General features: G+C 40.7%; 1 protein-coding gene across 2 annotated transcripts in view; it reads left to right on the top strand.

Moving 5' to 3' along the window:
• Positions 1-7,917: 7,917 nt before the first annotated feature.
• Positions 7,918-27,649, top strand: part of prdm6 (PR domain containing 6) — a 189,385-nt gene continuing 169,653 nt past the window's right edge. The window contains exons 1-4 of one of the 2 annotated variants that reach the window (XM_050052123.1): positions 7,918-8,094; positions 10,095-10,828; positions 25,063-25,211; positions 25,852-26,010. In XM_050052123.1, coding sequence (XP_049908080.1) covers positions 10,111-10,828; positions 25,063-25,211; positions 25,852-26,010 — 1,026 coding nt within the window. In that variant the 5' untranslated portion in view covers positions 7,918-8,094; positions 10,095-10,110. Of the gene's footprint in view, positions 8,479-10,094; positions 10,829-25,062; positions 25,212-25,851; positions 26,011-27,649 lie in introns of both variants that reach the window. The other variant, XM_050052124.1, reaches the window with a different exon arrangement.

Raw genomic sequence — 27,649 nt, 5'->3', positions numbered from 1 at the left:
AGAGTCCTCACATCACTTGCAGAGACCCAAGGGGAGAGGAGGTAGCAACACAACTCCACCTAATGGAGGCTGACGGCGCCCCAGATTCAAACGTCCAAAAACACACAATTGAAACCAGGTGAGCGTGGTGCCCAGAGAGGCAGTCAGAGCTACAGGCTACAATGAGGCTAAAAACAGAGTTCAAATGACGATTTTCCAAACAACTTTTTATGTCGGGGCTTCAGGTCACTTGGATCACTACGGACGAGCAGTATGGAGATATTTTGTGGTTTCAATTATGTGTTTTTGGACGTTTGAATCTGGGGCGCTGTTAGCCTCCATTAGGTGGAGTTGTGTTGCTACCTCCTCTCCCCTTGGATCTCTGCAAGTGATGTGAGGACTCTAAAACTTCACCTGAGCCTTCCTCGGCATATGGGTGAGTAGATAATGGCTGAATTTTCATTTTTGGGTGCACTATCCCTTTAAGATAGACATCAAATAAAATAAGTTAAAATAAGTGCATAAAGAGAAATGAAGTTAAAATAAAGTTGCCCATTCCACAGTCCAGTCCAGTTGTGGCTAATGTGATGTGTGTGAGTGTGTGTGACTGGATTCAGGAGGTGTTAAACAGTCTTATTGCTGTGGCGACGAAGGACCTCCTGATATGCTCCGTTCTGCAACACAGTGAGATGAGCCGACTGCTGCAGCTGCTCCTCTGTGGCTGCAGGAGGCTGTGGAGAGACTGTCTGCTATTGTCCTTTATAGCTTTCAGTTATGTTTGGCCAACACACACGTGGTTGGGCTTAGGACAAAAGAACAGGGTTTGGCTTCACACTCTTAAGGCAAGTAAACACCGGCCTCCCAGGTAAAAGTCAGTGGTTGTTGGACCCATCGACCACTCCTCCTGCCTGCCCCACATGGACTTTTGCGTACCCTTAACTTGTGAAACTGTGAAACAATAACAGCAACTGGCTGCATATCATTCCGAGGTGAAAGGTCGGCTTTGTCCGTCGGTATCTGATGCCGGAAGTCACTGACCTAGCGCTGAGATTCTACCCTGAGATACTTGAAGTCCTTTGTTTGGGGCAGTAACTCTCTCCCAACCTGTGTGTTAGACATTGTGTTTAATTGCATTGTTTATCAGACATGAATTATCAGATATTGTTACGAGCAAATAAACACTATTAGCCTATTATATATTTCGGAAACCTAAATATAGAGAAAAATATACATTTACCCAGAAAAACATTCCTAAGTGTGTCTTTCTGTGGATCCCATGTCTCCGTGTAGCCTCCTGTATTTAAAACCCTGCAGCTGAGTTTAAATCTAAATCTGTAATCTCAGTTTAAATCCCTCCATGTTCTCTATGTTGAACACGACCAGCAGCTCTGCAGCGTTCTCACATGCAGGAATACGCCGCTCTGCTAAATGAACTCTTGTTAATATTGTGTTTTTTCCTTTCCTGCAGCCGTCTAAATAATTAGCTTTTGTTGTAGAAAATGATGAATTTGGGCAGTTAATTTATTGATCGGCCGGCTCCTCCGATGTGCTTTGCTTTAGAAAGCCATTAATCAATGGATGAAAACACCTAATTCTCCTCCTGCTCTGCTTTTTCCCTTTTTTTTCTCTCCTCTTTGCTTTCCGTCCCCAGCAGCCGCGATATGGAGAAGGACTGTAATTACTGCGTATGATGATGATGATGAAGTGGAAAAATATGGAAATTAATGTACATTTAAAACACACAGGCCCATACATTAAACACGTATATTTCATCAGTTTAAAAAACAACAATAAGCAGCTCAAATGTGACAGATAATGTAGGAAAAACAAAGATTACAGCCTCAGAAGAGTGAAACCAACAAAGCTGTTGATGTATGTGGCGTTAAGGTGATACAGCCCAGAAATAAAAAGAAAACAAAAGGGTGGACAAAAGGTCAATTAATTAAATTTTGAACATTTCTTCCTGCTTGTTTTAATTTTCTTTTAACACCTTTAATATAATTTTAATAACCAGTTTAATTAAAGTTTACCTTCACATGAAAGTTCAACGTCTCATTTTATTTCACTTCAACCACATATCTGATTTTAGTGAGCAAATATTAAACATTTATTTTGACCTTCTCTGATCAGCGTATGTAGGAAAGTGATGCACACTATGGGGATTAAAATGAATTTTAAAAAATCTTAAATTATGCGCGAACACAGTAACTCCTGGAGTATTTGTGTACTTTTATAATTGACAGGTTTTTTTTTGCGTGTCTTTGAAACTACAAAACATTCATGTAAAAAGGAGCTGATACACATTTAGAGATCAACCTGCTTTTATCATCAGTTTCTGCTGATAACAGGAGGAATATTTCATGCTTCACGATCTCTAATTGCATCTATAAACACAGTAACTATAACGGCGGGTCACAGAACAATTCACTTTTAGCTCTACATGTTGACACTAAAAAAACAAAATGTTAAATACTCTGCTTCTTTAGAAATTAAACAAGTCACACCAAACTTTCCTGTGAGCACATTAACCAACTCCAGTATTTCTCATGCATCTGAGAAGAGCTCGATATCTTTTAATAAAAAGGAAAAAACATTGTAATTCCAGTGATTTTAACAGAGAGGTCGTGCTCCACAGAAGGTCTGCAGGGACTCAAACTTTACTTTAATGCACTGATTCAATAAATGTCTCAGATGCAGGCGCAGCATTCAGGAATATCCTTTTTTAGTCGTGCTAGCGACATGGCTCCGGGGATGGAAATGTACTTTGGTCCAGACTGAAATATTTTAAACACATGACTTATAATGTCAGGGTCACAAAAACAGTTTCTTTATGATCGCTAGAAAACAAAACATGAGATATATTTACTCCTCTCGTGCCCTCCGTACATATATCTGCTGCTTAAGCCACTAGAATGTGTTTGACTCTTTGTAAAGTGCTGTGTAATAATGTTTTATTGTTATATTAAAATAATACATCAGATGCAAATTAAAGACTTAAGTAAAGACATCTCTAAGGTCAGCAGAGAAGACATAAAAAGCAGGCGACAGTTTTTGGGGGGTTCAAAGCTCGTTTTCAGGCCCTCCTCAATCACTGAAAAACAGTAGGGATAAAAGCATTTATTCATAGTTAATTAAAAAAATCTGTGAATGAATGTCTTCGCTATTGTTCTCCTGCCAAATATGAACACCGTCATGCAGATACATGTCTTTAAATCTAGTGTGAAGGGGTTAAAAGTGAGTTATTTGGATGACTAATGGTGAATGCGTCAGAAATACACCATAAAACAACTACAAAAACAAACTATAGACACATATGAGTGGACTGAGACCTCATTCCACCTCCTTTAATGCCCAAACTATCTCTGATTTGTCCACACAGTCATGCATGTCTCCTACACATCATGAAAAAATCACACTTTGACACAGACTTTGTAAATAAATACACATTTCCTATTTCAATACCTTTTAAAAATCTTTACAATGGACTTTAGAGTAGCATCAAACTAACTTGTAGTTTTTTAGGTGAAAGAATAAAGCTTAAATGACCCACCTGACCAGCTGGGATTCAAACCCCCAACCCTGTGAATTCCCTATTGGCTACCGTTGACCCTGACCTTGTGCTTCGGCCAATCAGACGGCCTGTTGTTGCTCCACATTCCTCTGCGCTGAAAAAGTCGCTCTAAGCCGACAAGAGTTCATTTTCAGACGCTTATGTTTGTGTTTTTGTTCGTTATCAATCCACCAGAGGTCCCGAGGATGACAAATGGGGCCTGTCAGGGCGACGCCAGTCATAACAACACACACACACCCACACACACACACACACACACACGCATTTACGTTTTCAGGCATTTAGCTGATGTTCTTATCCACAGCAGCTTACAATGACTGATGTACACACACGTACTGTATGCTTCACATGCCTGGGTCTATGTGTGTGTGTGTGTGTGTGTGTGTGTGTGTGTGTGTGCAGCAGCAGACGGGTGGGAAAGCTTGGGGTCGTGGATAACAAGTCAGACCCAGAAACACAATGAGCTCGGCTGTAATCTGTCTTATCTGCACACCCAAGCACACACACACACACACACACACACACACACACACAGAATTGAAGTGAGACGCTGATAAAGCAGCTGAGGTGAGCTGACAGCAGGCCGACCACCTACACGAGCAGTAATAATAATAATAAATGTTGTAATGATAATCTCAGCTGTAACTCTGACAGACGAGTTCAAAGTTCTTCAGAAGATGAATGAACAGAAATAAGAGTCGGTCCTCACGATGCCATTTCTTTACCTTTCTTCTGAGCAGAGACCTCTTGTGGTTGTGGGAGTGATGGCGCTCTTCTCTCAGTAGCATGAGGCTGTTATCGTTATCTATAATCCGAATTAAAGTTACAGGCGTGAAACATCCTCCGAATCACGGCCTGGATAAAACAGCTTAACCTTCGTTCAACGAGTAGTGGTGGTCTCCGTCTGGATCAAACTTTTTTCTGGAATGAAAACTAATCCGGTCTCGCTCTCAAGTTGTCACATCTCAACACATCCTCACTCTGACCTCGTCACATATTGACGTTTGGTCATGGACTTTCCACGTCCACATATGACGTCCAAGGTACCCTGGGTGTGTTGGTTGTTGATATTCTGGGACGCCGTGTCAACGTCAGCCTGTTACATGCATTGTCTTCTTTCAAAATACACCTCTATTTTCACAGGAAATTTAACGTTTAACAGTCTTCTTCAAAATATAAGCACCAAGTCGGTACAACACCGCGAATTGACGTTTTTTTTTCCTTCAACAACAAACACATACGGTTGGGTTTAGGAAAAAAGAACAGGGTTTGGCTTTACGATCTTACGAGATGTAAACGGTAATCTCTCGAGTTAAAGTCGGTGTTTGTTGTCCCCAAACGTCCAAAACTGGAGGTGTATCTAGAGTATCAGAGTTTTTATGTTTAAGGCTTCTGACCAAGTGTCAGTATTTGACAAGCTGGAAGTGAGAATGTGTTGCAAAAACATTTTGTTTGGATGATTCAGACTTTCGGAGCGATTACAGGAAGTTCTGGCAGGTTGTCGTCAGAACCAGAAAAAAGATAGACAATTAAATGAAACAAAACGAGGAGCAGTACCACATGGATCTTTTTGGTGTGATGAGCCTTTATGACTCTTTGATATCAGCCTGGTCATGAACCAACCCAACAGACTTGGGCCTCAACGTTAAAGAAATTAAGATCTGGTGAAGCAGTCACTGGTTTCATCCCGTGCAGGGTGAAAAATTGTCTTCTATGTGTTGGGGACTACGGATGGAAATTAGCCTCGTGCTAAATCCGGCAATTTTTACGCTGTACCATGTTCCAGATACTCGTATCTGCCTCATGCCCTGTGTTCATTAATTCTGCACTGTCCCGTCCAAATAAACAAATAAACTAAACTAAACTAAAAACTGTGCGCGCTCTTTTGCTTTTAAGGAGATGAAGGGATGAAGTTAAGTCAATTCCTGACACCTTACTTTTTACTTCTTCTTACTTCTTGAACAAGTTGTGAAAGCGGGTGAGCTTTGATTGGTTGGGGTCCAATGTGTAGTGTAGTCTACCATGTCGGTGGCTCAGCAGGAAGAACAGATCGTCCACTGATTGCAGGGTTGGCAGTGCGACACCCAGCTACTCCTGTCCACATGTCGAAGCATCCTTGGGCAAGACACTGAACGCCAAACTGCTGCCAATGGTTAGCCAGCACCTAATCTGTATAAGCAGATTCTGCATATGTACGGAGAGTCTGATCATAAGTACGGAGAATCTGTAGGCGAGGGGACAAGATTTGGGTTTCGTAAGTGTTTTTCCCGTTTGTAGTCCGAGTAATATTGACTATCATGTTTGAATGGCAGGTAAACAGTTTGTGTGGAGAGGCGGAACATAGTGACCGAAATGCAGTCTAAGAACCCACATGCTATAGTCTGATGATGGATTAGCTTTATATTAGGTTTTTTAAAATTGCACATGAAAGCAGGTACCTGTTTGAAGAGATTAGCCAAAATGACCGGCACACGTAAGAGGAAGTCTTGGCTCTGATATCTACTTGCTACAACGGATCAGCCGGAAATGTTGGCCCTTGCCCCCAGAGACTTTTTCATCGCCAGACGATAGCTGATGTGATCAAAGAGTGTCAGCGCCCTGCTTGGTAGCTTGCTGCATTTACCATTCAAAAGCAACATGTTCTCGTCAAAGTCGTCACATATCCCCGCTTTGTTAGTGTAGTAATATCACATGCTAGGTATCCTCCTTCATCTGCTGTTGACATTCCGGTAGCTGCAACTAATGCTAGGATGTCAACGAAAGCACATGGTTAGGTTTAGAAAGAAAACATCATAGTTTGGCTCTACATTCATAGGGAAGCAAACACCAGGCTCCTTGGTGAAACTCCGGGACCCATCCACCAGCTCTCCCACCCATCCCAGACTTTCCAGCTCCTTACATTACGTCATTATTGGCAGTGTTTCAGACTGTCCAGTGGTGTATCATACGGCCGCAACAGGTGTCGTCAAGCCAACCAGCAGCATATCATAAGATTGCGAAAGCTTACGTCTGGCTGTGTTACAAACTGACGCTACCTGGCAACTTGTCATACCACCACGAAAGATGACTTTTGACGTCAGGTGTCTGACACTGAAATCACTAACAAAGCAGTGGTATTTGACGACAGCGGGCTGTCAAAAGAGAAAAATATCACGTACGTTATCATCGTGTAGTTTGATGCCAAAGGCTGCTGTTTACATCCTGACAGTTGACCTAAACCTGACTAAACCATAACCACAGTGGTGGCTGAACATTCTTGTGAGATGTTTTAGAAGGTAACTACAATTTGTAGTCTCATTTGTATTTTAGACTAAAAAATACACACAACAGTGAAAAATGCGTCTAGGCTTCCATTTACATGTAAATTAGTCATGAAAGTGTGGAGTGATGGTGCTTCTGTTCTTTCAGGAGAGATGAAATACAAGGCTGTTCTCACTTCGAAGTCGTCAAAATGCTTTGACACTGACTTGTGGTGTCAGAAGCCAACAAAAAAAGACGTTCTTTCACGTCAGCATGATACGCGGACAGGTGCCGTTATAGTTTAATGGTGCCTGGTGGCGTCAGGGGGAAAAGCCACAGGACAAGTAAGTTAAGGCGATGGAAGTCCAACTGGGGTGGGTGGGTCCAACAAACACAGACTTCCACCCGAGAGCATTGTTCGGTCTCGTAAGATTCTAAAGCCAACCCCTGTTCTTTTTTCCTGAACCTAACCACGTGTTTTTGTTGAAGAGAAAAATGTTGTACCGACGTAGCGCCTTTATTTTGGAAGAGACTTTATGTAAATGTTAAATTTCCTGTGAAAACAGAAGTGTATTTTGAAAACAGACAATGCATGTAACAGGTTGAAGTTGACACGGCGTCCCAGAACGTCAACAACCAACACACGCAGGGTACCTTGGACGTCATATGTGGACGTGGAAAGTCCATGACCATATTGTCACTCCAGTGAGAGACGGTGCTTCTGTTCTGTTAGGAGAGATAGAATACAGACATTTACAAAGATACTATAAATCACGTACAGTACACTCAGCAGTCAGCCTTTAGATTTACATGTAGCCTTTGTTCCTCCAAACATAAGACCATTTGTGCTTAGTGTCAGTAAAGATCATTTAAATTGAACTGAACTGGACTTAATCTGGAGAAAAAGAAGAGAAGAGAGAAAAAATGAAAAACAGAAAAGCCTGAGGCTGAGAGAGAGAAAACAGAAAAGAGAAAAAGAGAAAGAGGAGAAGGAAAGTGTGAGAGTGCAGAGAAGGAGACTGAGGAGAGAAATAAAACGTGTGAATTAGAGGCAGAGGCTGGAGGAGATAAGGGAGAGAGAGAGGGGAGGGAGAGGACAAGTGAATGGGAGAGGGAGGGAGGGGGAGAGAAACAGAGAGAGGCTCGCGCAGCAGCCGCTCGGGTAGTTTTGGCTCCGGAGACGCGCAGGACGCAGCGAACTGTCCCGGCTCCCCCTCGATGGTTCACCGCAGCCCGGAGGAGGGACAAACCTTCCACCGCTGCCCGGAAATCAGCGCCCAGGAGCCGCACACACTCTGACAGCAGTAAGCCTCCTCTGCGCTTCAACAACTTTCACACATAAAAGAAAAACACAACATCCCGGAAAAACTCCGGGAAAACCCAGCGGAGCGTCACCGCGTCTCTACCCGCCCAGCGCTGCCTCTGCTCGGCCACGGACACCACGCGGGACCGCTGATCTGACCTGGACTTACCCGGATCTATTTATTTATCCTGATGAAACTTTGACTCACTGCCTGGGTGACACTGTAAACTAATCAGAAGTGTAAGCGAGTGCGCGCGTGGTTTTATTGCTTTTATTTGGTGCGGTTTTTTGCGCTTGGCGTGCGTAAAATCCGCGCTAAAACATCCATCCGAGACGGAGACAGCGGAGCAGAGCAGGGCTGCAGCGGAGGGTCAAGCAGGAGGAAGTCAGTTTACACTCAGTGTTTTATTGGCTTTAGAGTTTGTACACGTTTTTGTCTCTGGAATGACGTTTGGTTGCGTTTATTTAATTTAGAAAAGAGACTTCACCGCTTCCTCTTCAGACAGGATGAGGAGGGAAACTGAATAAAAATACTTAATGCGAAATTTAAGACTCATGCAAGTCTATGATGATGAAGTTTAAAAAAACAAGATGACACTTTGTAAAATATCTCAGTGCTCCTGTCAGTGACTCTGGGGCCTTAAATCAATTAACATTTACCCTTTTTACTGCTTCTAAAGAAATAATGAGTGCAGATTTATTTTGTATTTTCACCGGAGGAGGTGAAACACTGATTTTGATGAGAACAGAAACACTCTGAGCATCTGACACCCAAATAGGAACATAATGTCTGTTGAAATAATCTGTGAACTATCTGAATTTTCAACAGAAACTCATCAGAGTGTGTGCTCAGATTATTTTTTTTTGCAGAAAAAAAATCTGTATTTTATTGAAATCCTGCAGCAGTGAAGCGTAACACACTGATCACCTGAAACACCTGAGAGGTTCATTTGCTGTTAACAGATGAGCCTCTGACTCTTTTATTTGTAAGTTTTACCAAAAATGTAAATTTAAAGTTGAAAATCTGAGCTTCATTTTGTCTTTATGAGCTCAGCTTTAAGCCTAAAATAGAAAATTAGGTGAGTGACAGGAGGAAAACTGTGTGAAATCAGACTCAGCTAAATGTTTCAAATGTAAATTCTATAAATATGAAGGAGAAAAAAGTGTATTCACGATAAAAGAGCATCACTTTAAATTGGTAAATTTAAACTGAATGTGCTTTGTTTGAGGCTTCGGTGTAAAATGCATTTGCTCCATTTGACGCCTAAAACTTAATTTTCATGCAATAAACAGTTTAACATATTACAAATAAATATTCTGTGCATATTTTTAGATTTTTGGAAGCTCCACTAAAAGTCTAGAGTTGGACAATTGAAGAATAAACCTGATCAGGTTCAGGCTGTAACGTGCAGAATGAAGTTCAAATTCTGCGTCTCGTGTTTGTTTGTGTAAATTTAACTCAAACAAATTGTGATTCAGGATGAAGCAGAGAGACTGAGGTGCTCCGTGTTTCTGTGTGAACTCTTGAAGTGTAAACCGAAGGTGAAAGCCTGTAAATCAGGTGGAGATCAGGTGCGATCCGGCTCAGCTCAACACAACAAAATTTAGTTTAATGTTGAAATATGTGATGAGCTTCAGCTTTACACCTTCAGAGTGAATTTAATACAAACACATTTTGAAATCTGATTTTTTTTTTGTTTTAGTCTCAGTTAAATGCATGAGGAGGGAATTTAATTTGGAAATTCAGTGACTGATGGGACATGTTTGTCTCTTAAATGTGATAAATCTCTCACATTACCTCAAGTTTAAAAAAGAAGGATTTTAAATGGCATCTAGATTCAAATTTTTCTGTGTCGCACATGTTTGTAGAGAATGTGACACATGTTGTTGTGCGTGTCTGAGTTTAACGCCCTGTGTGTCCCGTACATGTCTTCATCCCGCCCTGACCTCCTGACTGATGCTGATGAATGACAGCTCCTCCTCTCTGATCTCTCCCTCCAGCAGCCGGCGGGCAGCCATGCTGAAGCCGGGCGACCCGAGCGGCTCGGCCTTCCTGAAGGTGGACCCTTCCTACCTGCAGCACTGGCAGCAGCTCTTCCCTCAGGCGCAGCTCAAGGCTCCTCTGGCCCCGCCGCCGCCTCCACCTGACCGCCTCTCCATCCCCATGGACAGCCTGCGCCCGTCCCGCCTGCACAGCCACCTCCTGGCCTCCACACACTGCACCTCCTCTTCTTCTTCTACATCCTCCTCTTCAGCTTCCTCCTCAGCAGCGGCAGCAGCAGCAGCAGCAGCCGCCCTCACTCCGTCCTCCTCCATCTCCATCTCCACCTCGGCAGGGATCTCCCAACTGCCCGTCCCTCAGCAGATCGCACTCTTCGGTCAGGCGTTGGCCCCGGTGTGTGCCGGGCCTGGAGGACCTGGAGGAGGAGGAGGACCAGGAGGAGGAACAGGAGGGGACCTGGTGGTGGTCGTACCCCCGGAGAACCAGCAGGGTCATAACCCAGCAGCGGGGCTTCTCCACCCGGCCAAGGAGCAGAGCTGTGGAGGAGTCGGCGTGGTGTCGTCCAGCGTGAAGAGCAGCAGCAGCGGAGGAGGAGGAGGAGGAGGAGAGGAAGGCAGCAAAGGAGCGTCGGCCAGGTTCAAGCTGACGTCTGAGGAGTTGGACTACTACCTGTACGGACAGCAGAGGATGGAGATCATCCCACTGAGCAACCACACGGGAGAGCTCAACAACCGTACGTACACACACACTCACACTCTCACACACACACACACACACACACACACACACCTCGGGCCTGTCACCGTCACTGGAGTTTATTAGAGGTGTGTTGACACTATAATATTCCTATAACATCAGTGTCATATTCTCAGAGGGTCTTGGATCGTGTCTCTTGAGCTCAGCTGTGACTTTTGACCTCGTGTCACATGTTTGATCTGCTAAACTTGCTCTGATATTTCATATAATAAATTATATTTCTTCAGGGCTTATTTTGTCCTCTGCAGAGCTCAGCTGTGAGCTGTGACCTTGTTGCATTTATATTTAAGTGCGCAAAATAATGTGAATATATTCTCATAAAGTTATTGTATGTATAACTAATAAAGGAAAGTGTTTCTACAAAATTCCAGCAATAATTTTCAGTAATAATCTCTGGTGGTGTTGCAGTTTCTTAAAATGTTTTCTGACACTCAGAAATTTATAGTAACTTATTAATTTTTGTTGCAAATGTATCTCTTAATAATCCTGCAGGATTGTCGTTCAGTAATCTGTAATCATTCCTTATTGTGTCATTAAATTCATTTGTAGAGATAAGAAAACTCTGAAATATTCCTATTTAATATTTGCACAATATTCCAACAGTAAGTGGTGTTATTGTTAATTCATAATTACTTTTATAGATAATTCTCCAGAGTCACTGCATTTCTTAAATTTTTATAGCATTTAATCAAGCGTCAAAGACACTTTTAAAATATTTCTACGTGTATCTGTCAAAGCTTCATAGAATTCCTGAGGCCTTAATTGCAGGTAAACATTCCCTTAAAATCACTAGTGTAAATAAAATAAAATGAAATAGGTGAGAAATAAATGGATGATAATTTAAGCAGATTTTTTAGGATTTTTTTTACAAGTTGAAAGTATAATAAATAGTTTAAATTTCAAATGACAGCAGATTTATTTAGTCATAAAAATGTAGTTTAGTGTGTGAGATGTTACAGTTGGTTTGACAGCTGCGGTGCTGGACAGTAGGAGGAGGAGGAGGAGGAAGAGGAGGGTGGGGGTTTGGAGGGTCAGAGGTCAAAGGTCAGAGCCTGGCCGGGGTTCAGACCCTCACACAGCAGCAGCAGCGGGCCGCAGCGCACAGTTCATATTAACCAGACTTCATGCAGACTGTATGGAAATAAGCATCGGGGTTTACACCTGTCTGTGTGTGTGTGTGTGTGTGTGTGTGTGTGTGTGTGTGTGTGTGTGTGTGTCTGTCTGTCTGTCTGTCTGTCTGTCTGTCCATCATCTCAGTGTGTTTTCTTCTATGCCCGTGCGCGCTAAGGATTAATCTCAGTTAAACTCCGATCAAAGCGATTGATTCGGTTTTATTTTAGTGGCGTTTCTTCAGTTCAGGGCAGTTTCAAAAAACCAAACGTCTCCTCTGAAGCGTTTCAACTGACTTTTCTTGTCTTATTAACGTCTTTTTAAATCTTCTTAACAGTTATTAAATTATCAATTTATTTATTACTGTTATTAGTTTATTTATTTAGTGTAAAAGAAAAAAACACCTTTTTATTTCGCGTAAACTCCTGTCATTACTTTGATATCTGCTGTGACTCCGTGTGTGTCTGTGTGTATTTGTGTGTGTGTGCGCGTCTTTACGCATGACGGAGCTCTGTCAATATCTGTCCACACACACACACACACACACACACACACACACACACACACACACACACACACACACACACACACACACACAGTAACTTCAGCGCGTCCCGTCACACATGAGAAACGAAGCGTTCACACACGCGGAGCAGAAACTCAGCGGCCCGTTGGTTCGGTGTAACGGCACCAAACACTCTCCCGGTGTGAGCCGCTCCGCTTCCCACTGCGCACGTAGAGATCAAAGAGAAGTCCCGTGTCTGTTGAGTTGGACCGTCAAAGGCAGAAATTTTGGTCCTTCGGCAGCTTTTAAAAACATATTTGTACTTTTTATGACCGATTATATTTTATTTATTTCAGCTTAATATTTTATAACAGTTAAATCCTCCGCAGAGGATCAGTATATAATGCTTTAATAACGTGTGTGTGTGTGTGTGTGTGTGTGTGTGTGTGTGTGTGTGTGTGAGCAGGAGGTCTGAAGGAGAATGTTCCCAAAGTAACCGATGGTTTTTACGCATGAGGTGTGAGTGCAGTGTGCAGAGATCATCTCATGGGCTCTGATCGTTGTCAAATTCCTGTTTTACCGTAATATTTTAATAGATTATAATATTTGCGTTGTGTTTATTTGTTTCTTCAGGGAATTAATCGTTTATTTTCTGACATGCAATCACGATTTAATATTCCTATAAAGTTATTTTTATCAGTTCAGTGTGTCGGCTGTGCGCAATAGTGAATTTANATTTTAATAGATTATAATATTTGCGTTGTGTTTATTGTTTCTTCAGGGAATTAATCGTTTATTTTCTGACATGCAATCACGATTTAATTTTCCTATAAAGTTATTTTTATCAGTTCAGTGTGTCGGCTGTGCGCAATAGTGAATTTATGGTGACTCAGCTGAACTTCACGGTATGTTTAAAGATGTCTTAATACAAATTCCTATTTTAGATGCACTATATAATCTTATCGATGTAGCCTATTATTTTCCTGTATTTGCAAAGTTTGGAGCTTTGATGTGACTGTAGCTCTTTGAAACTTGCAGTTTTTGTTGTTTTATTTTGTTAAATGAAGCGCTTTTCTCCTGCTGCAGCGGTGTCACCAGACGCATCCCATAATAATGCCATGATAGTGCTGTAATAATAAAAGGTCGCGGGTTCACGCTGTGACGTCTGTATCGTAACTTCGGAGCTGATCACAAATGACTGTCGCTGTTTTTGGTTTCAGGCGTTATGGCAGCGATCCTAAACACCAGTGACATTATGTATATATGCGTGTGTGTGTGTGTGTGTGTGTGTGTGTGCGTGTGTCTATGAGCGCTCCTCGCTGTATATTCCGCGGTGATAAAACGGACCATCAGCAGTAATCTGCGTCGATACGCGCCGGCAGGGCCGATGAGGGATGGAGGGACAAGCAGGAATTAATTGCCGTATATAGTTTTGTGTTTGTGGAGGAGCTGGGGAGAGAGGGAGAGGAGGAGGAGGAGGAGGAGGAGGAGGAGGGAGAGGAGGAGGGGGATCGATCCACCGGCCACCGGCCCGCTATTTATCATCCCAACACGGCCGTATTGAGGTCTCTGGGGTGTGTGCGTGTGCGTGTGTGCGTGGGTGGGTGGGGGTGTAGATAAAGCAGTCACACACACACATATAGCTTTCTCTGTCTCATGTGTCACCGCCTGACCTCAATAATAATAATAATGATAATAATAATAATAATACTACACTGAAAAAAAATAAGACTTTGAATAAAAGTAAAAAAAAAAGTGGACTTATTAAATGTAATTTTTTTTTGTTTTTCCCAAATGAAAAAGTTAAGTTTGCACAAACTAAATCTGTTGAGTGTTGTTAATTCACATTTTCACATATAATTAAATCATGATTGGTATTTGCAACAAACTCCTCTTTTCATTAATTTATATTTTTAGCCCGGCTCCAGCCAAAATCTTACACAACTAGAAACTAATATTTTGTACAAACACAACACTTTTTTTCATTTTTGGAAAAACTAATGACATTGAGTCAGCTGTGTTACAAGTAACTGAGCTGCTTTACTCCAAGTTAAAAAATTAAGTAGGTTGAAATTCTTAACATTTATTCTGACAACTTTTAACATCAGAGTTTAACAGCAGGTGTCCATCTTATCAGCTGTTTGAGGTATTCAGAGATTTAAAGTGCAGCGAGTCGACACCTCCAAAAGCAAACAACAGCATATAATTTTTACGACTTCCTTTAGGTTTGAAGTTTAAGAGCAGATAAAAATACAAGTTAACAAAACAAACTCTGCAAAACATTGTTCACTTCTTTCTTTTTATGACAAATATTTACCATAATTAATGTGTCTGATAATAATAATTGTTCAGACTATAATGTCCTGTCACATATTTCACGTCTTTCATTTAAGACAAATGTTGATTTTAAACACGTTAAATGTTTCCATTAAACTTAAAATTCTTTGAAATGCATTTGTTTTTCTGACATGATCAAAAACATGATTTCACTCATATGACTTTATATGGTTTATTTACCTGAGGAAGAGTCTCCATCCTACAATTACACATATGTTACGTGATGATTTTTAAAGGCTGATACTGATAGATTTTTAGTTGATTTTAATTAATTTATTGCTCTGCAGCATATTATAAACATTGTAAAAGTATTTTGAGCAAATATATATATAAATAAAATGAGCTTGACTTCTTGATGGCTACAGGAGGCTGTAAAACAGCTACAAGGACCATCATGTAAGGAGATACATTAAATCAAACTGTTAATTCAATAAATAAAATCTAAAATTTGAATGTTCTTCAGTGATAAAATAGACAGATTAATGGTAAAACTCAAATCAGCCAACGTCCAGATTTTCTGTCTTTTAGTCCCTGATTTCCTATGATGCAACTGGACTGCATCTTCTCATCAGACCCTCCTCTGTGGAGCATGTCTGTCTCTGTTACACACCAAACCTCCTGCTTTCTGTTGGAAATCTGTCGCCTCCAAGACCATGTTAACCCTGATGACGTCACTCTGACAGTTTTCGTCCAGAGACACAGACGACATTATAAAACAGTTTTCTACAGACTGAGTAGTTCTTACTTCATGTGTGTGAAAGTGTTTCCTTAAAATCAGTGATAATTGTACTACATCTCGTACATGGCTGGTTTACACTGGATGAAACGTCACAATGAGAGTTTAGTTACTGTCTAATATTAATCTGTGAATTAAAAGAGCAGATCGATCCTTAAATGACGGACTCTGACATATTTACACTGATTTTTTTTTAAACATTACGACCTCAAAATACAAATAAATAATGAACACAAGTATCTGCAGGTTTAACGTCTCTGTATTCTGACACACATAAAGAAACATCCATTCCAGTATTGTTTTAAAAATTAAACATTTGAACCTTAAAATTAAAACTTTAATTACAAATTTATTCATTTAAAAAAAAAATAAAATAAATAAATATAGGTTTAAACTTTATTAAAAAATATGTTCATCTTCCGATCAGTTCCTGTGCTGCACTGCTGAGCAAAAGCAGGGGAAAATATACAGAGTCTGCAGTTTCATATTCAATAAATTAAAATGTTATATCGTTCTGTCAGAGCAATAAAAGATATTACTGGAAGTATTTCTGCTTTGATACCAGTAATAAAAAACACAGATCAACTCTTTAGGTCTGGACTAGATGTCAGCTGGCAGTTTTATTATGATTTAATCATGTCGGTTTAGACACACACACACACACACATAGATCTGTCTCCAGCCGCCATGTCTTCGAGTCACAAAAACAAAACAACTTCCCATGTTTTCCATGTTTAACGTGGGATAATGAACCCTTGTTTGACATGTTCACACTGCCGTCACACTATAATCCTCACACACACACACACACACACACACACACAGTCTGACAGCAGCCCAGAACAGCACATAGAATCCTGCGTGTTCTGTTCTGGGACTCATTTTTTTTAGACATTATATTTCACTTGTCTTAGTTGATTCAAATGTGTCCAGCTCCACACGCCAAACACAAGTTGTTCATATTTATATCTGACGCAGCAGCAAACACCTGCAGCTCCTCTCAACCAAAACCTGAACCGATTATTGTCAGTGATTTAAACAGGTCTGTTGCTCAGCTCATTGACAGTTGATTTCCTCGTTGAAACAGATTTTTGTCGGCACTGTTGAGAAAGGTGACGTCATCTTCTCGTCCCAGGGTCAGAGAAAAGGCAACAGGTGTAAATTAGCTCCACACAGCTGTACAGGATGTAAGTTGACTTACAGTAGGACTTATATCAACATAATTCCTCAACCAACATCACAAACTTTAAGTTAACTTCTAGCAACCACTTCCATGCCTGAAGGTCAATGGGACAGATACATCACACTGATTGGTTAGAGCTTATTAATTCCTCCTCCAAGGGCTGGGAGAAATGTATAAAATATTTTTTGCACATATTCTTCATACTGTAAAGATTTACACACATTTTAGTCAACATTTTGCACTTTCCATCTTCTTCGTTTTAAACACTGCAGCTCTTAATCATAATCATCATAAGTTTCACATGGTTACATTTTGCCAACATGTGGTTAGGTGTGGGAAAATAGAACAGGGCTTTACAGGGAGCGAACACCGGCCTCCCGGGTGAAAGTCAGTGGTTGTTGGACCCATCCACCACCCCTCCTGCCCGTACTACTCGGACTTCCGCTGTCTTAACCTTTGCTGTTGTCCCGCAACGTTTCCTCCTGATGCCGATAAACAATAACGGTGACATGCCACGTATCATGCCAACGTAAAAGGACATCTTTTTTCATCTGTGTCTAACATGAGAAGTCACTGACTAAGTGCTGGTATTTGACAACCTCATAGTGAGACCTGGTTGAGCCTCTTTGTCTTAAACACTGCACAGCTCTTTCCAGACACCATATATTTGACATCCTCTTTATTGTAAATTTGTACTTTATATCGAAGGTTCTTGACTCTTGAAGAACTTGTTTTCCTTTCTCTGACTATGTTTATTATTATGCAGCAAAAATACCAAGGCACATGTGTGAGAAAACTTCTTGGAACAAAAAAAAAAATCTAATTCCAACAGAAAACTGTTACCTCCTCCTCCTCTTCCTCCTCCTCCTCCTCCCCCTCCTAAGTTTTAAAACTAACCTAAGCTAACAAAGCTACCCCTCCTGTAATTTCTACAACATTAGGGTCTTAAAAAGTTCACTTTCTTGAGTGGATTTTACTGTGAAAAAGTAACAGGAAGTGCTCATTTCGAACAAACAAAGGAAGACTTCAGCCCCCAAATGCCCATGTGTTACTCACCTTGTGTGACATTAAATCATGAGGAAATCTTTGTTATTGTCACAAGCCTCCACAGTGAACGAAGAATCCAAAAACAAAGAAAATTTGTTGATGAACTGAAGTCAGAGGGATCCACATTTAACAGCAGCAAAACTATATCAAAACATGCGTTTAGGAACTCTCACACAACTCATGCAGTTTAATCCAAGTCTCATTCATCCAGTCATAGGCTCAGAGATTCCCAGGCAGATGGTCCTCTGTGACGGGGACGTGAACTAAAGTGAAACTTAACAAGCTCCCGTGTTCAGCAAGGTAAAATTACTAATTTTATCAGTGGAGTCTGGCTTTGAAGAGAGCGTAGATAAGTTTCCTTCAGTTCCCCGTCAGAACGAGCGGCCTGTTACTGAGCATACGACCTGTCAACTAGCTCTGTTTTTGGTCTCCACCAACTCCTGAGGGAAATATCTGTCTCTTTAGCTGCTCCACCATTTTCACCAGCTGGTCTCTAACTGCGTCTGTCTGCTGTTTGCTGCTGAGCAGGGAGTGAATATAATATAAAGCCAAAACCAGGAGCTGAAGGAGGCTCAGAGGCTCAGCACAGCTTTGTTCAGTGGTGGTTTACAGGGTCGCAGTGAAGCCTCGCTGTGTGGTCCGTCCTCATCTGGACTCACAGCTGTGTTGGAAACAAACGCAGACATTAACATAGATAGTCTTTATGAAGTGTGATGGTTCTGTTGAGGAGTTTGTTTCAGAGCTTTGACCTTCTGGTTGTTTGTGATGCTGATGAGTCAGAAAACTGTGTTTTACTCTTACAGTTAATCGCTCTGCATCAGAGTCAGATTGGTGCAAATGTAAGACTTGATGAGGCAGATTAACACCTGAGCTTCCAAAATAGATGTGCTTTGAGAGATAAAAATGCTGAAATTAAGATTTTTAGGAAGATACATTTACAAAGACGTAGGCACAAAATGGTAAAAAAGTTTTCAGTGGAAAGCGGCAGAGCGGCGCTGTCCAAACACTGGCGATGGATATAACAGAATACTGAGTTTGAATGATGGGCAGCGAGGAGAGAACGCCATAACAAGTTCACAGCCAGTTCATCAGTCTGAACGAGAGGAGGAGAAAAAAGAAGTAGGTTTACTGAAGAAACGACGCCACGTTTACAGCTTGAACTCAGAGAAGAGGCTGTGTGTTGTTCTCTCACTGTGTCATCAGTATGTTTACCGTCACAAATGTGACATCATACAGGTGTTGCATTCACGTCCAATAAGCAGGTGTGTTTCCAGACATTTCACGTGTGGAAAGAATTTCATTTGTAGGCTCATTAGATTTTGTTCTGGAGCATTTAATAAGAAAACATGAATTTCACATGTGCTTTTTTATAACAAACCTGAAGCAGACACAAGAAGGACTCAAAACATACATGAGAAATTATTTTTTCAAACTTTCTGAGTTTATTGACCCTGGATTTAGACAAGTGACAGGAAATTATTAACACAATTTACTGAATATTTTTGCAGCTTTAAGCCAAATCTCACGGCTTTTATCAGCAGATGGAGTTTGCTCATTTGTACCAAAGATACTTCAGCTGTTAACACTTTATTCATCACGATATTTTAATCACACAAAGGCCACAAAAAGCTCAAGAGAAATATCTTGAAACTTTTTTAACATCTTAATATTTTTTAAAATCCGTTTCAACACCATCCACCTTTATGCTACATTATTGAGTGTAATTATCAGTCCTGTAGTTAAAGTAAAGAAATATATTCAAGGATGTATTTGAATCTGTTGCAGGTTTAATGTTTATTCTAAAATATATATAACTGTGTTTTAATTTTTCCCGACAAAACATGAAAAGTTTTGTAAAAGTGTGTCAATAAAGATCATATTTGGAAAACACATATTTTATTGCACCAGAGTAGAAATGGTGAGAAGATTAGTCGTAAAATGATGAGTAGTGAAATTATAATTATTTACTTGTGTTAACTTGTCTGTTCAGGTTCAGTGTGTTCGACAGTATTTTAAATTTTAAACACAAACATCTACGGAAGCCCTGAGAGGCAAATTATAAAAATAGATAGATATAAAAGTAAATAAGTAAATAAATAAATAAGTATGGTTATTCAATTTTTTGTAAAGTCTGATCCAAGTTGTTAAAAAAGAAAGATTTTGCCTGGAGAATCTGTCTGAGTTTTTTTGTTTTTATTTGTTTTGAGTTGAGACGAGTAAACGATTTCGATCAGATCAAAATGTGTCACCCTGACTGTCTTTTTCTCACTTTCTTCTCAGAGCTTCTGTAAACAGTTGAACAAAAACTCTACATCAATAAAATAGTGTAAAAGCGGTGACATCATAGTTTGATCAGGAACTGTTTGATCCAAGTGTGAGTAAAATAAAGTCCATCTGTGTGCACCATAAAAACCTCAGTTAACAGCCCAGCTATTGTTTGCTTAAACCACTGACATCAACAGGTCTGTATTTGGGACTGGCTTTTAATTCCCTTTACACATAACTGTTGTGCAGCAAAGATGGGAAAATAATCCAATTGTTTATATGAACCAGTGTGAATATTAGTTGTATAAAAATTAGTCTTTAAATAACATATCAGTTACAAATCATTAATTTAATCTCGCTCCGACAGACGAGGCATCAGAGAGACATAGTGTTATGACACCCAGGGGTTACGGCTCCCGACACACCGACACAACACCGCTTTATCCTGTTAAAACAATCCTCACAACTTGGATTAATTTTATGAAAAACCTGCTTGATTCTTTTCATCAGTAGACTCTTACAGACTAAAGGAATAACCAACATAGTAATCGAGGAATGGAAACACATTCTGGCTCTATCACAGCTTCAGAGGAGGGAGTCGCCATTTTTTTTCATCATGCCGGTAAATACGAATGAATCACAGTCTGGCTTTTAATTGAAGTTTTACGGTAGATACTTGTAGCAGCTGCAGTGTTAAGTGTTTAAGAGGTCCAGTAAACACACACGAATGAATCCTCACCGAGTTCAGAGTGAAACTCATCAGATCAGCTGCTCAGCTGAGTTGTTGAGTTTTCATGTCATCATCAGTTTTAGTCTGAGCTCCTCTTCATCATCTCCTCTGTCGTCTCTCTGCATTGAGAACTCTGTAATGAAGCCGTAAAAATAATCAGAGTGTCGTGGACGGACGACCGCAGCTCCTCTGCAGCTGACACTGTTGAGTTCTCTGGTGGTCTCAGAGCAGACTGAATGAATAGAGACAAACTTTTTGTTTACTCTCACGATTCTGCAAAGATAGAGTTATTCTGTGTGTGAGAGATGATGGAGCTCAGAGAGATGTTGATTTAGCTGCAGCTTCAGACACTGTCTGGATCTTAAAATATAAAAGTTAAAACTTAAGTGAAAGATGTTTCTGTGTTTGAGTAAAAACTAGAAACTTTTAGAAGCTTTTTCCGGAGCTTTCAGTCTCATCTCACAGCCTTCACCTGCTGATGAGGACATGACGTGCAGCTGAAAGCTCCGGAAAAAGGCTGATGAAGAGCTACTGTGTAAATCGGACTCACAGCCGACATGCTCAGATGTTATTTAAAGTGCCAAAAGGCTAAATATAAGCATTAATAATATCTGCAGTGTGTTACACACACTCACCTGCATAACACACAACATAACATTTTAGAGATCGCTGCTGCAGTGTGTGACACACACAGCGTTCAGAGATGAATATAAACTGCACCTTTAACCTGAAGGGCGTAGCTTTTGTTTCATTATTTGGGGGGACACATATCAAGTGGGGGCTGTAGGGTCTTACCCAAAGAAATTTAAGTCCCAACACTTAATTTCCTGCACTCTGGTGAATTTTTATGCACCAATTTGTGTCTTTTCTGCATCAGCTTATGGTGGAGGAAATGTCACGGTACTTCCTAATTTAACTGTGCATATTTTAATTTTTTTTTCCAGATGATTGATGTTCATTTATTTCTGCTTTAGAAACAGTTATCTTTTTTAATACTCTTTATTTGTCAAGATAATAATCCCTCACAGCAGTTGGGTTACTTCTCAAAGAAAAAAAAGGAAGTGCCAGTTTTTGCAATAGCTGTTGTATACCAGCTGTGCATAGTTGCTTCATCTTGTTGTCCATTTTATGGCAGTAGCAACCATTGCTTTTCAAGTTGCATACTGCCAACACCTACTTAGAGGTGAAAGTCCTATGCTACAATCATGTTTTTGTTAGGGTGTACAGATGCACATGCTCAAAATATTGAGGGGGAAGTGTCCCCTAAACGTCCTGCCCAAAATCTACACCTATGTTATTTATGATCCTCGTGTTTCTGGCAGTGTGTACATTTGGTTTCTGCACCTTATTTAAAATCCTTTCTGTTAATATTATGTTTTATTTGCAGCACAACAATTTCCCTGTGTATAAGTTAAGTTCCATCTTATCCTATTTCTTGAAATAAACACGTATTATTTTCTTTCTTTTCATGAGTTAGATGAGAGGATTTAAAACCTCTCTCATGTCTGTGCATTAGGTACAGAGTTGCAGACAGGGCGTGATTAGCCTAGCTTAGCATAAAGACTGGATTCAGATGAAAACGGCTAACCTTGCGCCATCCAAAGGTCAAAGATGCTCCTAGCAGCACGTCTAAAGGCTAATTTATGCTCAGCGTTAGATACAGACACAGATGATTCCTTCTGCTCGAACCCTGCGTTCATTCATTCATATTGTGCACATTCCTGGAGGCTGACAGGTACAGACGAAACAGAACAGTACCACTGGAGACTGTGGAGGCAGTGTAGCGTAGTTCAAGCGGGATATGACCACAGGAGACAAAAAAGACTTTGGTGGTATTTAATGACATCAAACCACCCCCGTCTGCAACACTGCCTTCAGTAAAAGGTACATACTCACTAATTCACCTTTGATAACCTCCTTTTAAATAAGTTTTCTTATAGTTTCTGTCGAGTCAAAAATATCTAGACAAATGAACATTTTATTCTTCACACTACTATAAGGAAAGGTCCCGCAGACTTACAGCAAGTCATTAAACACAGAGCTCCCAGTGGTGAAGACTGTACTTGAACTGGTTTGAGCAGTTTCCAGATTAAGTCGAGGATGGTGGAGAATTCAGCCTGTAAAATTTTTCCCATTTACTCGACCGTGAGGCTGTGTCACATTTAGTGGTTTATAAATGACTGTAATATGGTTTAATTTACTTCTATCCATCATGGTGTAAAAGTAGCCGTCACTCTCTCAAACTGCGGATATTTAATTTTGGGAAAAGCAGAAAAAAAACAGCAACATTAACATCCTGTTCCTCTCAGCCGCTCTGCTCTGTGGGAGTTTTGTGTGCAGATAATAATCTCTCATTATGTTGCTACAGTCAATTAACATCTATTACTGTCAGACTGCATCTCTGAGTAAATGTTGACACTCGCTAATTCCCAGCAAAACGCTGCTCGCCACATTTAACCTGGAAAAACACTGCAGAGGGCAGAGAGGACTTTTTTAGGAGACGACTGTGATCCTGCTCTTTCTCCCTCTGTCCTTTTTATTCACTTAAAGTTTTTCACTTTGTCAGAAACTTATACGTTCAAATGAAAAACAAAACAGTTCAGTGCATCAGACAGAGCTGCAGATCATTCTTTAAAAATAGTGTTTACTGGTTTTGTGTACATTTGTTTTTTGCACCTTTATTGACAATTTTGTTTCCTATATTCTTCTATTTTATTTTTTTTTGCACTCCTTCCTTCTTTGTACTGCTGCACAACAATTTCCCTCGAAATAAATAAAGTCGTGTCTCATCTCATCTGACACAGAGAGTTTTAGTTTAGTTTTTTTTGTTGTTGTTTTTTGTTGTTGTTTTTTTTAAGTAGGGGAGACCGGGGTTAGTTGGCACACAGCTCATTCAACACGTTCTAATCCCAAACCGTCACATACCACCCCTGTCAGTGGACTCTCAACTCTACATATTACGTCCTCGGTATCCTCCTATGTCCGGGACACCGCAATCAAAACTAGGATGTCAACAGAAGCACTTGGGTTTAAACAAAACCATCATCACTTGGCTCTACATTCATACAGGCAGCGAACACAGAGCTCCCAGGTGTGTTGGGTGAAAGTATGGGCTGGACCCGTCCTCCCCTCCCACCCACCCTATGGGTCTTCTCAGCTCCTTATATTACGCTATTACAGGAAGCGTCTCAAACTGACGCCATCCAGTGGCAACTCATCCTCACTGTGACCTCGTCACATGTCCACGTTTGGTCATGGACTTTCCACGTCCACATATGACGTCCAAGGTACCCTGGGTGTGTTGGTTGTTGAAGTCCTGGGACGCCGTGTCAACTTCAGCCTGTTACATGCATTGTCTGTTTTCAAAATACACTTCTGTTTTCACAGGAAATGTACAGTTTGCATACAGTCTCTTTCAAAATAAAAGCACTATGTCGGTATAACACAACTACTGATGTTTTACGGTCAACACAGCACATGCACATGGTTGGGTTTAGGAAAAAAGAACAGGGTCTAGCTTTACAGACTTATGGGAGGCAAACACTGACCTCCTGGGTGAAAGTCAGTGGTTGTCGGACAATAAACAATAACAGCGTCCGTTTTCGATGACTTCAGAGCGAGACCGGGTTGACGTAACATCCTGCCGTGACGTGTGCTGATCATAACACTGCGAAACGTTTTGTCCGTCTGCGTTACAAACTGATGCTGCTTGGCTGCATATCATACCTCCGCAAAAGGTGGCTTTGGCGTCTGTGTCTTATGCCAAAATCTCTGACAACGTGGTGACATATGACGACTTTGTAATGAGAACAAGCTGGCTATTTTCTGGTCCTTTGAAAGTCACAGAAACAAAAATGGAACAGCACTCATGCTCTCTATCAAGACATCTGAAAGTTGTTGTAAAAACTTTTTTGGCGAGGGTGACATTTCAGTTTTATAGCATCAAAAGTCATTTCTGTGGACTAAATGTGTTATAAAACCAGCCGAGCCGATGACCATAATTTCATCACAAAATAAATTTAAAAAGTTTTCTCCTAAAATATGTAAGAAGACACTTGAAACAGAGGCCTCGAGGAGAATAACTAATCACAATTTTCACAGAAATCACACTCAGTGTTAAAATGTACAAAGTATTAAAACCAGTGACTGCATGCAGAGAGTAAACACAGAAATTTAAGTTTAAGAAAATAAAGGGTTATGTTTTAAATCAATTGTTGCACAAGTATTTAATTAGATATGAATGTATGTAGTTTGATCCAACAGGTGATAATCAGTGAAACATCTTTTTGTGTGTCCAGGTTGTGACATGTGTGCAGACAACAGGAACGGCGAGTGTCCAATGCACGGCCCTCTTCACTCTCTGCGTCGACTCGTCGGCACCAGCAGCACGGCAGCTCCCGTCACCCTGCCGGACGTCCCTGATTGGCTCAGAGACCTGCCCAGAGAGGTGAGACTTCCTGTCTGTCTGACTTTCACAACATCAGAGAACAATTTTCCTCCTCTTAACAAAGGAGTAAAGTGTTTGTAGTGCTGCTCAGATCCAGCCCACTTGTGACCACGACTCTTCCAGATGATCCAGGATGGTTTTTAGAGTTTATTCAGCTTAGAAGAAGAAGCAGAGTTTTCTCACCACATTAAGGACCACGTCATCTTTCAGTGTGTCACAAACATTTAACATCAGCACATCAGGAGATACGTGGTTCTTACTGGACAGGACGAGGAGGAAAAACATCTGAAAAATAACTAAAGCTGTCAGACAAATGTAGTGCAGTAAAAGTACAATATTTACCTCTGAGATGATGATGATGATGATGATGAGGAGGAGGAGGAGGAGGAGGAGGAGGAGGAGGAGGAGGAGAAAGTAGTGTAAAATGGAGATACTCAAGTAAAATGCAAGTACCTGGAATTTGTACCTCAGTACAGTAACAGTATTTGAGTGAGTGTGAGTGCAGCATCGCCTCTGATTCTGAACAGCCGCCTCATGCAGAGAAATAAGTTGTGTAAATAGAAATGTGTGCACAGGATAAGAGTGTTTTATTGACCTGTGTGTGTGTGTGTGTGTGTGTGTGTGTGTATTGTGTGTGCAGGTGTGTCTGTGCACCAGTACCGTTCCCGGTCTTGGTTACGGGATCTGCGCGGCTCAGAGGATCCCTCAGGGGACCTGGATCGGCCCGTTTCAGGGAGTCCCTCTGCTGCTCGACAAACTGCATCCAGCAGCCGTCAGAAACAGCCGACACCTGTGGGAGGTGAGTGTGTGGACTTATGGGTACTGTAGTTTACATGCTGATGTGTGCTGGTGTCCAGACTGCGTCATGGTGTTGTTAGTATGTACGATGAGCAGGAAGTTGTAAACCTTCGACCCTGTCAGTGTTAATGGCTTCATGCTGAGGAGCTGAATCCCTGTGAGGAGGATAACAGTGTGTGTGTGTGTGTGTGTGTGTGTGTGTGTGTGTGTGTGTGTGTGTGTGTGTGTGTGTGTGTGTGTGTGTGAGGTGCTTCACACACTCCTGAGGTGGTGGAATATGTGTAAGGTGTGTCTGTGTGACGGGAAAACTGCTTTGATTTTCCTTCACACTTTTCAGTTTTACCATCAGAGATTTTTTTGTAGAACTTTTTGCGACAAACTATTTTCATGTTTTTAAAGATGCTTTTGGACAAAATGGATGCGAGTGAAATGTGTTTAGTATCAGTGGCGTACGGACGGCCCCGGTGCACATTATTATGATGGGCCCTAGTGTCATTTTGCATCTAAACTAGCTACGACCTGAAACTGGACAATATCAACAAATCTATATGTGACAAAAATACCAAATAAAAAGAGAAAGTATTCATTCAGTTACACATGTTTATAGTTTATTTGTTGTTTAATAGTTTATGTAAAGTAAACATATAATTTTATTGTAGAATGGATTGCTACTGACTCTTTCACCCAAAAAAACAAGAAACTATGATGGAGATGGCTTCACCTTTACGACAGCATATACACCAGTTGCCTCCACTTTTTTAATTTAACGTGAGTTCTTTGAACATGGGTGTAACTCTGAGTCGGGCCAACACACTGCTGCAGGGCCTGCTCTCTCTACGGGCCCCCCTGTACCATGGGCCCCTGTGCAACCGCACTGCCTGCACTGTCTATATTTACTGTTTAGTGTCATTTGACCCAGAGTGAAGACAGACCGTTTTAACATGCTACTACTTAACTTGCACATTTCCATTTTCTGCTACCTATAACTTTTACTCTACTACATCTCAGAGGAGAAAGTCGTACTTTTTAGTGCACTACATTTATTTATTATTACTTTCTATATGAATACAAAAACAAACAAACAAAAACAAACAAACAATATGTTTATATCATATGATGTAGTACAGATCTACCCAGGAGTTTACAAAGTATTTCAATTAGGCTTCAGTTTTTGTGCTTTTTCCATTTTTCCACTTTTTGACATAAAAAAGTTGAATTTCGTCGCTGTCCGATGAAAAACATGTATCTCCACTTTTGACGATTTTGACTTTCTACGTGCTTTGATGGACACTTCTGACACCCAGTGCAGATACGTCTTGAATAGATGATGTAATAAAACATCTTTCCATTGGTCATTTGGATACCCAACGCTAATGGACACTCCATGCACTGTAGAAAGTCAAAATCGTCAAAAGTGGAGATACGTGTTTTTCATCGGACAGCGACGATTTGTTACTTTTGATAATTAACTACATTTATTTCAGCAGTGACAGAAAGTAACTAATTACATGTACTCAAGTATTGTTCTTTAGTGCAAGTTTGAAGTACTTCTGCTTTACTTGAGTATTTCCATTCTACGCTACTTTACAGTTTTTACGTCACGGCATTTATCTGACACTGAAGTTACTTTTTACATAAAA

This window comes from Epinephelus moara, chromosome 8 (assembly GCF_006386435.1).
Source record: "Epinephelus moara isolate mb chromosome 8, YSFRI_EMoa_1.0, whole genome shotgun sequence".
NCBI lineage: Eukaryota > Metazoa > Chordata > Actinopteri > Perciformes > Serranidae > Epinephelus > Epinephelus moara.
This window is presented reverse-complemented; position numbering and strand designations above follow the sequence as displayed.